The sequence below is a fragment of the Ischnura elegans genome, chromosome 8 (genome assembly GCF_921293095.1).
Source record: "Ischnura elegans chromosome 8, ioIscEleg1.1, whole genome shotgun sequence".
Lineage (NCBI taxonomy): Eukaryota > Metazoa > Arthropoda > Insecta > Odonata > Coenagrionidae > Ischnura > Ischnura elegans.
Window position 1 is genome coordinate 96,239,515 of NC_060253.1, and position 15,728 is coordinate 96,255,242.

General features: G+C 37.5%; 1 protein-coding gene across 1 annotated transcript; it reads right to left on the minus strand.

The window, feature by feature from the left end:
- Positions 1-1,514: 1,514 nt before the first annotated feature.
- Positions 1,515-15,150, minus strand: LOC124164294 (chitin deacetylase 1). The gene is made up of 11 exons (XM_046541542.1): positions 14,990-15,150; positions 8,353-8,604; positions 7,993-8,097; positions 7,151-7,294; positions 6,836-6,951; positions 6,007-6,302; positions 5,157-5,278; positions 4,480-4,715; positions 3,075-3,245; positions 2,827-2,958; positions 1,515-2,034 (listed from the first exon to the last, which is right to left on the minus strand). The coding sequence occupies exons 1-11, from the start codon at positions 15,057-15,059 to the stop codon at positions 1,885-1,887; spliced, it is 1,794 nt and encodes a 597-aa protein (XP_046397498.1). The 5' UTR covers positions 15,060-15,150; the 3' UTR covers positions 1,515-1,884.
- Positions 15,151-15,728: the final 578 nt, after the last annotated feature.

Here is a 15,728-nt window from a genome sequence, read left to right on the forward strand (position 1 = left end):
AGGAATACACCACGGACCGCTATTTTTCAAGTGATACTACTATTGGTGCAAAAAAGGTAGAATGCCGAACTTTAAGCATTTGTACGAAATTCTGCCGAAGCTCCATAATGTCGTGTCGTCTATCGTACACTCATTTTTTATTTGACTACAACAATGCATCTACTAAGCATTTACGTTTAAACATTGTTTCTACGGTCGAAAGAGTGAAAAAGAACACGCGAAGAACTAAGAAAACGGCGAAACGGTCGTCTTCATCACCTCGTCACAGGCAAAATATTTGATTGGTGCATTTATTTTTATTTTTTATAGACAGAACGACATCGTTCGCCTTACAATAAGATTTTTTTAAATTAAATTTTACCCATTCCTTTATTTTTAAAATGGCCGAAAGTTAGATTTCAATTTCCGAGGTTTGGAAGGGTACGTAAATGTTGAAGATACGTATGCTAGGTATATGTAAAACATATTTCTAAACTTTTCACGCAAAGAAATGTTTATAATGTTCCTCTTACTTAAATTAAACCAAAAAGACGAAAATCGTCGTTTTGATAGAGTGCATTGCCGCGGGGCGTTTTTCGTCTCTATGGATTGTACCACTTCAAGGTGATGGAAATTACCTACTCCTGAACATCCTGCGAAACAGTAATCCTCAACTAATCGGTCATTAATCCAGTCAATCCTTGTCTTAAGATAAGGTCAACGTCCATCGCGCCCGCTATTCTTACGACCGGCTTCGCACATGTCGAGTTGGAAAGTTTGCAGATGGTGGCGACACCATCGTAGATTCCATCCGCGGGATTACAAAAGCAAAAAGTTTAAGTTCACACGTCGCTTCACAAACATTTACCCAATTCGAGCCAAATATTTTAGTATATATGAACGTTTAGAAATGCAAGCGTGCCTTTTAATCACTATTTTAAAGAATATCTGTGAAAATGTTGTACATAACTTAATATTTTTACTTTAATTAATCTAGGACACAGAGTGATGACGCTGATTAAGTTCCATTGTCCACTCGGATAATATGAGTTCTAAAGTATCACCAGTGTTTAATTAATTTTATCTAAGATGCTGAATGTCCTAAGATGTTCTCCCAGTGTCACTGTTGACACAAATGATAATAGATTCTTGAATAATGAACAAGGGAAAATTGAATGGGAGATAACAAATTTTTCCAGGCTTTATTATTTCTTAACTTAATAAAACATAATTACTTTTCTTATACTAAGCAATTGCACTTAAGTATTGCATCTTCAGAGCTTGACGAAAATTTGAGGTGATAAGATGATAAATTGTTTAAAGATTATATATCTTGTAATTTTAACATCAGTTTCAAGGAGAATGTGTTTTTGTGACGTTTATTTATCAAAATGTCCCTAAAATCGTAAAAATGCGCATATAATGGTAATGATTAATCATTGATTGACTACATGGCAAAATGCTAATGAAATTTGTCAATCAATTAGTCAATAAATGAAATGCTTTTTTTACTATTCCACATAGCTATTTTTTTATTTAACATTTTAACAATACAAATATAAGTAATACAATATCAGTCTTAAAGGTAATAAATAACGTTTCATACAAACATTCCTCAGTAGTCATCAAAATACTACACAATCACATTACAATAATTGAAAATAAATCCTGGCTGGCATTTATCTTTCTTTCAATAGAATTTGAGTAACAATTTGTGTAACCTTGCAAGAATTTCGTGCAACTTTTTATCAAATTAAATATGAAAAATGTGCTGTCTTGTCCAATAATGATATTAAGTTGGATTTAACCCAATTATATTTCTTCAATCAATTGCAAAATTTCAGTGCAAATTTTCACGAAATAATGAAATGAATGATGAAGATCCCGAGTCAGTTTTTCATTGTATTAGACATTGACCCCAAATTCATTGCGCAGCCAAGGATATACCTGTGGACAATCTGTGCATGTATACAGATACCTCTCTCCACCCAGATCTCTACTTTGGAGTCTACATGTCTTGGGAAGGTTACATGCCACTTCCAATGGTGTAAACTCCTGAAAGACAATTTCAAATAAATAATATAATTTAATTCCTTAGCCTTTAGAGGAATAATTAAAATGTATAATGCATCCTCAAGGTTGGAAATTTATAGTCTAAAGTGCAAAGTTAAAGTAACATTTTATTTTAATTAAGAAAGCTCAAATACCACTAGCAATATTCTGATTAAACAAAATGTATCAACTCTAACCCTAGAGCCTGGGGCCTTTTTAGTGCCAATGAAAATATCTCCCTCAATACCAGAAAGGAAAGAGGTGATCAGCTGCCTTGAAACAAACTGTATCACTGGGAACGAGTCATTCTGCCTAGGCACTTGAATATATAATTAATTTCTGGTTTCATGTGGGACTTCACAGTTTAGTGGACACTTAACTTTTCTGAGCATGAGCTAAATACTTATATTAAAGAAATGTTTAGCTTGAATGCCTTATCGTTATGCATTTGATATGGAAGGTGTTTATATACTTCTTTATTGAAAATTTTGTATGTTGTTTAGGGAAGTAATTGAGAGAATCGTCTCTTACAGGATTACATAGTATACCCCTGCAGGCTAATTCCTCAACAGTGTTCTAGAGAATTTATTTTCATTGGTGATTTAATGCATACAAGCTGAAGCTCTGCATGAAGCAAGTTACTTTGTATGTTCTCGTGCTCATAGATGCAGAAGTACGCCAATGGTGAAATTTGCCATGAAAAAATCATTGGATTTACTGGGATTTGAGGTAGTATACCTGACTGGAAACTCATTGCAAACTGTTGCTACTCTCACAAAAATTTAGTGTACTCACCCTTCTTTTACAACCCCAGGGCTTGAATTGTTCCACTTGTCCTAATGGTACAGGGTTTCTCATCCACTGCACAGCTTGCCAATTGGTGACGAACCAAACATCAGGGCGTTTCCCCATTTCATCCAAGAATTTCTGTTATGTAGTTGGAGGAAGAAATAAGATTATAACTCACACTGAGATTTCATGGAGTGAATGCAGTCACAGCGTTAATTATAATTTATAAGCAACTTCATTTCTTTAATTCTCACCTGAAAAGCTGTGAGAAAGTCTGGCTTTTTGAACCAAGTGGAATGGAAATATAGGCCGAAGGGGGCCCTATTGCTGTCATAATGACGGTGGAAATTCTTCATAAGTCCATTAAATATTTCTTTACTGGTAAGATGCTGAGGACAACTGTCCACCATGGCACATTGATAACCCTGGAAAAATGAAATAAGTTTTACATGTAGGTAGAGAACTTGCTATATTTTATGACACCTCACCGCATGCAATTCAGGAAATCTAGTTTAGTTTCACTTCTCTGTTTTCCAATTATAATTTATAGCTCTGAGCTGTATCTTGACGACTTGGTGAAAATGAAAAACTGAGGAGCAATTTTACGGCATTCTTGTAACCTATATTGTAGTGTATTGAAGGCAGTAAAAATGTATTTACAATTCCTCTTAATTTATTGCTATTGATTAGTTTCAATGCTTAAAAAATAATTTTCAAGACCAAACGGAAGAAAAATACTAAATAGGATATATGTACAACAAACAAAATTAATATGAGAGGCTTTGTGCATAGAAAAGGATTGAGGTAGGACAATGAGTGATTTTTATAGAATGAGAGGATACCTGAGTTATTATGTTGTGCATATATGTATTGTGTATACACTCAGTGGCGCAGCCAGGGGGGAGGTCCGGGGGGTCCGGACCCCCCCCAAAATATAAAAACAATGTTTTCATTTCATAAAAGAAAACGAAGTATTGAAAAATCATGAATTAAAGAAATATTTCTTTAACAAATGAAGTTTTTTCGATTATGAAAAGTGTTAAAATTAGTTCAAAACCCATTACTTAGTACCCTGTTTTTCAAAAATTTCCCCCTTATTTTTTCCCCCCCCCCCAATCGAATTTCCTGGCTATGCCACTGCATACACTCTTTTAATTGGAGTTGAGAAGGAGGCATGAGAAGAGCGGAAAAGGGACCAAGTCAATGGATTTTGCACAGCTTGGGGAGTGGACAACTCCCCTGCCGGACTTGTGAAGCCTGATATTAATAATAATTTTGAGGTTACAACAAAATTTTATGAATTTCCCAAACATAATTATGGACAAATGTTTTCTTCATGGTACGACATCATCTGGTTGATGTTGCCATTTGATGAATCCAGTCGTCCAAGTTATATACATGTGAAATTTGCTAAATTTTGTATTTAAAACAAACCAATTTCATCAATTGAGGCCTCAAACCATTTATTGAAAATTTATCCCATGCCCTTATCTTAATAGCATTAGCTACAAAATCAAATTTCAGAATCTTGGTAATTTTAATCAACCAATCGACAAAGCAAAAGAGGGAGACAGATTTAGAACCCTGTATGTATTGCCTTCAAAATGCTGGAGCAATTTCCACATGAAATGTGATTCGAATGAAAATATTTATTTCTACCTCAAATTCCAGCTGATTCATGACCATTTCCCAGATGCCTGGTTGTGACCTCGTTGGGCATCGTTGTCCTCCACTTCCACCCACACAAACATGCGGCATGCGATGATCTAGGGTGTATGGCCAGAGGGGTGGGTCAGAGAAGGGGGCCGCAATAGATGCATCATAGACAAAGCCAAACTCACGCATCATGGCAAATTGTCGATTCCACCCAACACGAAGGAAAGGGACTCGAAGACCTGCGTTGCAGAAAAGAAACAATAAATCAGTTTCACATCGTAGAAAACAATGAAATATTCGGTAGCATATATAATAATTATATCTGGAGGGGGTGTGATATCAATGTTAGGTTAGATTTATCAATTTCAATAAGAGCACCCCTTGATATTTAATGCTTCAAAAATAGTAAAATTGAAAGGTTATTGGAAACCTGAAATTGTCCTGTTTGAACCTGTTTATGAGTACAAACTCCTGTAGTAGATGGAAGGTGCCACATTCAGTTACTGAGGTCGTATCTTGCAGCGATACTTTTTATTTTTCATAAATCTTTTTAGCAAGCTAAAACTTTTCTGTATTGTTTCTGGTAAAGTAAGGCTTTTCTGCTGTCTTTTGACCTAACTGAAGTACACCAAAGCCACAGACTAGTACCCCTTCCCTGCTATATATATATTACAGATTACCTCTTATATCTTCCATCCGCACATTAGAGAAACGGTTGATGATGTTTGCTTGTCCGACCATTTCATCAAACCAATCTTCAACGGTTGCATTGTTTGTCCACCACTGTTCTGGGCCTCTGTGCCTGTGAGAAAAATAGACACTTTGAATTTTTATCTGGCTTTAGTTAATACTATAATGCTTTATGTACTCATTCATATTAACACATAATTCTAAGACTCATTTGCCATTAAAACTTTCTCACTTCTCTATGGTTTCTGAATTAAATTGAGACTCAAATTGCATTTACTGTGGCTGATGTAGGCTGTGGTTATTGGGGGCAGCCACTCCCCCTTAAATTTATAAAAAAATTAAAAAGATGTTAATTTTAAATATGGCTCTATTATATACGTTTTTATTTCACCAGCTTCACTTGAAAGCCACTTGTCTACGCATATGATACATCAGATGAATTACTGCCGCAAGGTATTGCACAATATGGCTGTAAGTATCCCCCCAGACCAATGACCTTAATCTGCCCCTGTGAGTGCATCCTTCCATAGTTGAAATGAAAACCTTCTTTTAGAACTAAGAGAAAGTATGATCACTGAAACTTATCAGAAACCTGGCAGTACAAAATGTGAAAAGGACTTATCAGTTATAAAGATACAGTCAAATTGGGCAATTTGTCCCTCAAAAGTTATCCCAAATTTATCCCAAATATTGCCTTCTACTTATGAGGAAATTAATGAGGGAAAAAAAAACTTGTGTCAAGGATGCGGCCAATATTTAATTGTAATAATGCAATGAAAACACTTGAAAAAACATCCAAATCATCTTGTAATTTTTCAATAACTGTGAATGAGAACTTACGTTATAGAATGGACAGCAATTTCATGACCTTGATTCCACAATTTTTGAACTTGCTGATAATTTGTGTACTGATGCGATATATAGAAAGTGGCATGTATAGGGCACCCATTAGGATTGACTCGTGTTGCTCCTTTATGTGTTGACGGCCCAAGGTACAAAGGAACTGGGGCTCCACTGGCCGGAGGTGCTTCAGTTTCACTGGTTGTGCTCTGAGTTGGGAACAGCTTGTCTTGGAAAAGTTCCCAATTGTCAGCATTTACAGCATCATCAAAGGTCAGGATAATCATTTGTGGAATCTAAAATAAATCACATTTCTTCGAATTAAAATCGTCCATGGAATGGTATAAATGAATGAGTTTCCTGGGTTTACTTCTGTGTGCATTCATCTTTGATAATGGCATGTTTTGCTGGCATTAAAGTCACCTTCTTCAGGTTAAAACACCATCACAGATGAATGTAAACAAAAGATGACTGAGAAAGCCTGATTCATCTACTCGTATATATTTTTACCTTATCTTCAACTTCAAGAGAATTTACACTCACATTTCCCCAGAATTTTAATAATGATTTGAATAATTTTACATTTTCTGTACTCCAAGTTTATTCATGAGCGAGCCGACAAATTTCCAATCGGTAGAATTTGTAATTTGAAGACAATTAGCAGCTATATCATACCATCCATCGGAGAAAAATAGGCATTTAGGATGCTGGAAACATTTTTCACAAGACCTTTTTTTCTATCATTTTGTAAGAAACTACAATGCTACTTAAAATAAATATATATGCATGCAACCGTTAATATTTTCCAAGCTTTGAACCTAAATCATACCTGGCTAGGCAGCATATTTCCAGGCACAGCCGTTCCATCAACTGAACAAAAGCAGTCTGGTAATTTGCAGGTAATTGGATTGCATGGACTTGCTGCATTTGGATCATTATTTACATCTGCACAAAATGGAAAGAATCATGAGATAAGGGGAGCCTACATACACTCATCTTCTGAATTTATCTATCAAAAGATTATTCATAAACTTTGATATAGGTTAAAAATTTATTCAGGCATTAGAATCGCCCTTGAATATAGATAGGTAATCCATGTACATTACTGGATAAAAAAGAGTAATTGATGAATAATTTTACAAACCACACCATCCTTCATCCGAATCATCTTCACAGTCAGGAGTTCCATCACAGAACATGTCACGTGGAATGCAAGTACCATCAGCACACCCCAGTTCGTCCTCAGGACAATCTGCTCTTTCTAGCAAAGGTTTAGGTGATTTCAGCTCTGTAAAAATAAATTTACTTATGCAAAAAATGGAGCTATTTTCTTAACCTTCAATAGTAGGCAAGGCCATAATGACGAGGGGGTGTCAATGGGTTCAAATCCCAGCAAATTATTTTGAAGATAGAGGCAGAAGTGTACCTCCTCCAACCAAACCATCCTGAAATATATAACCTCCTCTCCATATGAAAAAAATATTACCTCCTAAAGCCCCTAAAATGTTATCCTGGTCAGTGGCATAATACTAGGTTGGTGAATTTGACTCTAAAGTTGAATTTGAATTATGACTCTAAAGTATCATGCTAAAATCTTATTGCCAAGGGCGTACCCAGGATCAAAAGCAGAGGGGGGAACATGCTGTGGTTGTTCAAGTTGTGATAAAGAGAAGGTGAAAGAAACAAAAAATTCAGGAAAACTATAACAGCGCTTTATTAGTTAAAAAAATTCTATTTTAAGTATATATTTTATACTAATATCACTTTTCTTGGATTTATAGAAAATTTGTGCAAAACTTCCGTGTTGAACTTAATTTACTTTTGCCTCTAGGGGGAGGAAGCTGCACTGCGCTGGGTACGCCCATGCTTATTGCTAAGTATTATCATCATGTTGAAGAGAAGTTCTCTTTTCAAATTATATTTTTGCAAATAAAAATACAAATTCTTGACTTAAAAAGAAGCTGAGAATCAAACCTCATGTAATACCTGCTGTGATGTGGCAGTTGTCTATATTCAGCTTGAAGTCACATATTTGCCGGTTAACATCGAAGAGAAGGCCAGTTGAACACCTGAACTCAAAAACCTCTCCATCTTTAGAAGCACATTCCATTTGTAAGGTTTAAGATGTGTAAGTGAAGTAGGAGACAAGAAAAATTAATTAAGATTTTTTTAGCTAAATTACAATCTAAATAAAAAATTTTAGTCATGAGAATTGAGTTATTTCATGCATTTTTAGCAGTCTCGTAATATTTTTTAAATTATTATTTATTGCTTAAAGTTTATGCCAAATTTATGCAGTGGTTCAAAAAATATATATTTTTAATACGATGCATTACAATGGCTTACCCAAGCACAAGTAATATTTCGAGCATTCCGTGTTAGACCAAATCCTGTTAGGTTTTCGGTTGGGGTTCCTGTAGAATTTATCTTCAACCAAGCAAGGAACCCTGTTTGGTCTTTGTCGCTGGCGACCCCATACTGAGTTGGTATTATTCTTCCTCGAGTTACTGTAGCTCGAAGGATTTGGATTTCCCCGGAAGTTCTGGTTTTCGGGGATGTCATAATTGTAGCTTTCACTTCCCTCGTAATCTCCTAAAACTTGAGAATAAATAAAGAAGTGTGATAAATGCCCAAAAGCCTCTTGTCCACGCATTATTATAACAGGCAAATAAACGCTTAGTGGTATTGCATACCACCACGGGCGCTGGTGGAAGCATTGTCAGAGAGGTGTATTTAGGCGTCGCTGCGGCGTTTATAAATACACTTCTTATTCAAATTACAAAAAGGAGAGGGTGCAATCTTTTCCAAAAACTTTTTTATGAGCTAGGAGGATGCAAGTGCATTCCCTTCCGGCGGCCACACATACCACCAGGACGCCGCAGAAAGTTATAATGAGCTCCCAAAAAAGCGACCTTTAATTCCCTTGCTAGGGATCTCCACCGCAACAGGTCTGATAATTGCTTAAACATAAAAACCGAAATATGAGGAAAATTTCCAAAACTATATAACATTTATACGGCATGAAACTGCCAGTAGAAACAACCAATGAAACTTGTTTTTCCCCTGAGACCCTCGTTGTCAGAGCGGCATACCCCCTCCGTTTCTTCCGTAGTGTCTGCTGCAAAAGCCACGGAAGTATTGCCATTATATACATGTTTTTTCTGGTTTAACAGGCTGACGATATGAGAAAAAATTAAATGTGGGGCACTAGTTAAAGATATTTTTAACCCGTTCTATTGGTGATGAACAATTTCACACTTCAATCAAATTGGCTGAAACACGCCGAGTAAAAATTCGAAACAGTGGTTTCCGTGGGTTCCTACGTACCTACTTAACACAATCTGCTAATTGGAAGGCATATGTATTCCTTTCACTTAAATTTATTTGGTGATCTAAAAAGCTAGGTTTTCGAAAAATAATAGCCCAGGATTTTATTTTTCTCTTCACATTTAAAAATGCTCACGTTTCGATTACACGAAATTTATAATTTGCGCTTTCCGCAATGAAAATTGAAGCACTTAGCATATTTTTGAAAACTTATGTATTTAAATATTAATGCAACATTTTTATACCTGTAAGATCATTGAAAGTAAATTCATAATTTATAAGCAAGATAAATCAGTGCGGATCCAAAAATAGCGCCGACGGGACTGAAGCGTACGCGTGGCGTGAAAATGGAATATTGCCACCGACGAATGATTTTCTAGGGACTAAACACGCATATTTTCTTACACAGTTGTGATAATATTCACACGGAGATTGCACTATTTCGATTGGAATGCGTAGTACTATCGTGGGAGAGCGCAGCTAAGAATTTTGAGGTCAACCTTGAACTCTCGTAAAGGCTGTCCCACTTAATTTCAATTTGGAATAGCGGGGCAACGACCGCGACGATTGAGGTAAAAAGGGATAAAGAAAGAGAAATTGTGGGATGGGAAGGCAAATGGCAATTTACTCGCTCGTGTGAGAACGGATCGTTCGACGCGCTTTGAAATATTAAGGCAAGGAGAACCGTTTCGAAAAGGAAAGCGAGTTAGAAAGAAAAACCGATCCGTGGAAAAAAAATGCGAAGTTATCTCAGCCCTCGGGGGTTTTACTGTTGCTCCACAAACCCAGAAAAAAAGGGCTGTCGGACTCTATCAACGGGTCGTTGTCAAGGCCTTCTGAGAGACCGTTTTGCAGATGTTGTCTCCGATTGAGAATGGAGCGGAGAAAGTGGAGGGAAAATACGTTATTACTCGGTGGTCATTCATTCCTAAGGCTGAGGACGAATTTGAGACTGCACTTCCAGCAGCGTACTTGACCTCGCCGCCTCGGCGCTTAGCAGCTGGCATAAGAATCCCAGTAATTGGACGGAGAGGGAATAAAGGGAAGTAATTAAAGGGCCAGTGGCGGATTAAGAGTAGTGAGACCCGCAATTTATTTTTTTTAAACTGAAATGATAATCTTTGCGGTGTCTCTCCAAATAAAGGTTTTATTTCACCAGCTTAACAAACAATGTTTAAAAATGATTGCAGCACGTCCCAACGCAATGTGCTATTTGGTACTTCAATCAAATTTATATGCTGATTTTTAAAGCTAGATTAATGTAAAATAAGAGCCTACGATTTCAAACTGGCAACTAAGCATCGTAAACACCTTTAATGGTCACTAGCTTAATCCTAATCTTTAGACACCAACTTTCGGTAGAGCTCACCATAGAGGGAGTTTAATTTCTGAGTGACTGACCATGAAAGGTGTTCACGTCATTGAAATAGTGAGAAAATGTGTAAAAATAATTGATCAATATCTAATAGCATCATTTCTACGCATACCTGACCTCGGTGTAAAACCGATAAGTGGTGTTACATACCACCAAGGAGCCACGGAAATTAAACAACGACCTTAATCTACCCGTGTAAGGTGCTCCTTATCTCATGCTGCAGCAAAATTCTGCACCGCATTCGCAGCATCATTCGCATGCGAACATCCTTTCTTCTATACAGATGTTGATGAGAGCCTTTTAAGTTTTCGGTATATTCTTAAGGAGAGGCGGATCTGTACAATCATTACGAGATATTGTTCATTTCAGAGTTAAATAATGAGGGAAGGAGTACGTGATAGCATAGAGAGTGGATCTCGTGGCGACTTGCTCGAAGATCACGGGTTCAAATCCCGGATAGTCATGAGGTACCCCCAATTAAAAATCCTTCAAGTGCGACGCGGCCCAGGGGAAGGAACTGCCTCCCCATATTGAATACGTGAAATTCACACCCCTGTGGCTTAGTCCGGTACGGCCTATCCTCACCTATCCCGAGCAGGGGCGCAGCTAAGAATTAAGGCTGGGGGGGTTTTAGGCGCAACCGGCGCAACTAATACTTAGGGGTGTGTGGGGTATTGCATACCCGCCAGGGTAAGCGGGATTTGCGGGGACCCTCCTCCAGAAAAATTTTAAGATTATTCGTTCAAAATTGCGAGTTTTACGGCTTTCTTTGGGATATTTGATTAGTCCTAAAACTATTCTATAAGTGATCCTAATCCAATTAAGTAAAATGGATTTAATTTAAATATTTCTCCGAGCTCTGGGGGGGGCTTATCCCCCAAAATCCCCCCTCGCTGCGCCCCTGATCCTGAGCACCCTTCGGAATCACGGAGAAATCATACTTGAAGCAAACTGCTATCATGTATAGATAGTGCATCGATGTGTATTTAAGAAAACAATAATTTCATACGCAAATGTCGAGCTATACAAGAAAGGAAATTCCAATTTACGAAAATGTCTGGCAGCAATTCAAAGTTCAGATAAATAATTTTTCTCTTTAAAGTAGGTTTCACATCATTATTTAAGGTGAAAAGATCATTTTAGTTCAGAAAAATGCTGTGGGAATCCGGTCGTTCTATGCAATATTTCACTGATTCGTGGAATCAAAATTTTTCGGTCATTAAGGCAGAAATCCTGGCGAGCACCTGGTGTTTACTCAAAGTAAACATCCCCTTTCCGGACGGCAAGCCTTTGAATTTTGAAAAACACGCGATCATTTTTCCCGTTTCCATTCAAGGGGAAATGCAAACACTACGCCATATGATCGCTCGAAAGTTCAGAATAGATCAACAAGGGGAAAATGTTAATCATTGGTAAACTAACCTCTTTTTTAGCTACTTACGAAAGGCCCTTTGAAAGATCCGTTGGAAGCAAAATTAATTAAAACACTCAGTCGGAGTAGCAACATTTATGGCAATAGGAATCTCGATGTAAGGTACCGAAGTAATAAGGGCAGATTCCTTCTTCTTCTATAGTACCGAAGTGCAATGAAATAAACGATACACTTTATGAAACACAGTTCTTCATGATTTAAAATTCGTTTGCGTCAAGATTTGGTCATGTATAATACAGGTTTTGCCATCACCGTAAGAAAAGCCTTTAACATGTTGGCTATCGGGGTATTTAAATGTGGAGGAACGACGTACCTGGATAGAGATGTAGAGATATTGATAATACGTGGCAATTTGGGCGAATTTCCTTTAGTTTAAAAATGATTAAAAAGCTAATATTTAAAATATAACTTTACCTTACAAAACATTCAGATACGTCCATTCATAATAAGTAACAAACAACAACTGAAAACGTACTACCAAATACTTATTACATTTATAGTGTGCTTTAACATTTACCAAATACTTATTACATTATATAGTGTGCTTTAACATTGTTTAATTTGACGCGTCTACATGATGAAAATCACCAAGGGGTCTTCATTTGAACGCCCCTTTCGACAGCCTTGGCGCATGGTCGCACAGTGACTGTACCACTAGTTGTCAATTCCAATGTTGAGTTTCTATATGGTTGATAATTGCTTTAAACTGGAGATCCAGTATAAAATTAACGATCACATTTCAGTCATAAACAATATTTTTAATGCGTTCTTAGCGTAGCTGCCGTAAATTATTCTCTGCTCACTTTAAGACGTTACTAGGTACACACAAACTAGAACACAATATGTAATTGATAGCATGACAGGTGGAGTGATTTTAAAGGGTAGAGCATTGGTTACTGAACGAAGAGTCCCGGGTTCAAATCCCGGGCGAAGCCGTTGGACAGCCCAGCATAAACTCTCGCTGAGTGAGGTGGCCCAGGAAAAGGAACTTACGCCTCTATCCTGATTGTATGACTTTCACACGCATGTGGCTAGGTCTAGGGTGAACTATAACTCACACCAACCTTCAATAGAACTCACCCTAAAAAGAGTTTAATTTCTGAGTGAGGGATCATGAAAGGTGTTTACGCCATAGATATACTTATAAACAAGGTAAAACGAATATGATAGTTCCCAGAAAGTACAGAAAGGTTGGAAACTATAGATTGATCCGATGATAACTCCACCGCTGGCGGACTTTGAATCCGGTTCTTCATCGTGAGAATTTCCTCCAATAAGTCCATTTCCTACATTAAATGTCATAATTTTGTATTATAAATATCATAGATTGGAAATCGGTGAGGGAGCCGCAATAATCCGCTCGCCAAGTGGGATACAAAAATAGAGATATTGCTTGAGCTCTAAGAATTTTTCTGTAATAACGACAGAACTACTGTTACGCCTTGTTACATCTAGTTATATCCATCAATTATATATACATTAAGTTATAGCCAACCTCACAAGCAAGATATCCTGGGCGATTGCGGAAGAAACCACTTGATACGCTGAGGAACCGTAGGCCATGAACTTCATGAAAAACAATATCCCGATGGTCCCCAGTGACAGTCTCCATCATTTTTCGTGGCACATTTTTCCTATCGATATTTTTTACCAGCATGGATAGCAAGGGTTGAATAGATATTTATATCAATAAAAGTAGCAGTTTAGCATGATCCCACACAGTTTCAATTAAACACATTCCATTCAACGTGTATCTCTTGATTTCTTGCAGACGCGATAACACGATACATGAATCCGATCGGAAAATTTACTCTTATCGGGCTCAATTATGATTGGACTGGGGAAATTTCAACGACCTAATTACAATTACACATCACTCATGGAATAAGTAATCAGTTTAATCACAAGGAACTAATATCACAATTACTTTTCTTTTTACTAATGGAATTAAAAATATATCTTTGATAGCTTGGTCGCTTTATTTAAATATCATCTTTTATGCTGTTCAGGAATTCAATGGACGACTTAAAATTGTATAATTTTTAATATCCCGTCGTATTTACGAATTATTTTCATTGAAATACAAGTTCTCACGGCATTCACTAAACATGCTAGGAGAGCAGGGGATTTCTTGACGCAGGGCTGTAATCTGTTACCAGAAGCTTCGGACGCGTTAATCTACTCGTATTCTCGGCTTTTTCCATATTGTAGGCAAAATTTACACTTGGTAAAATTATTTCTCCATGTATTCAATTTTCAACTCAACGATTGATCAAATATAATCATCTCGCCGGTGTATTAAAAAAAATCTTACGTAGTTTGATGCGCATAATCAGCTAAAATACCTTTTTCAAAATCTATCGAATACGAACAAAATTTACAAAAAGAATGGAAAAGTAAGTAAATTGAATGCAATTATTTATATCACTTTAAATGCTCGAATAGCCCGTATAATTACTTGAATCCGACCTAATGCGCTACGGAACATGTTGACAAATAAGTAAAATAGTGGGGAAGTGTAGAGGTCTAGTAAGTAGAGAGCTTGACGACCGACCAAGATATCACAGGGAAAGGAACTGCCTCAATGTGAGAATGTCACGCGCCTGTGGCTTAGCCTAGGGTGAGCTCTCCCCTCACCTGTCAAAACCAACCTTAAGGTGATGCACTGAATGAGTGAGTGAAGAAAGGCTGTATGTAACTGTAAAGAGTCTTTCTTTTCGATACGAATACAGTCTCTTGATTTTCCCACTGTTAAACTCCTGCGCGATGAATTGGTAAGTGCGTGCCGTGCGAATGAGCCCGGTGGATGAGGCCGTGGTTAACCGTTGGGATGCTTATGTGGAACTCACCAGATGCTGTGGCCGCTAGGTGCACGAGGAGAAAGGAGAGGCTGATGCACAGTGGTCCGGTGGCTCTCATGTTGGCCGCAGCAGCTTTCACTGCTATCTCCCATCTGTCCAACACAAAAGTGGAAGATTCCCTCTTATATACGAGTGACGTCTTCGCCGGCAGCAATCCCTGGCGGACATTCGGAGAATCGTTTCAATTTCGGCTCATATCATTGGCAAATACTATGAAATCAGGGGTGGATGGAGGAAAATTTGAAGGCATAAGAAAGGCGCGATTACCAAAATATAAAGGGTGCCCAGTGAGCACTGCTAACGTGGAGAGTCTGGTATAAAAATATATAAATTTGGTGATATACGTACATATTCATTGTAAGGCAATTCCAAGATTGGTGTGCTGCAGCTCTGCATTTATCACTTCCCCAAGCCCTTCGGTTCCCTAATGCTCTTCTTCTTTGTGTACTCTTATCTGCCACAAATACTCAACCTCTTAGTCTTCCACAAGGGACTTATCCTTCATTTTCCCACTAAAATATTTATCAAGCAATTGGTATATCTTATGACATGGCATATCCACCGGATCTTTCCCTGGTTCCACATTTACCTTTCTCCTCCCATTCATCGGTATGCCTCGTTCCCTACTCGATCTTTCAATTTAATATGCAGCACCAAGCATACGGAAGGATTCAAATCCTTTTTTACCAGGTTTCCGAATGTCCATGTTTCTGCTCCGTAGAACGGC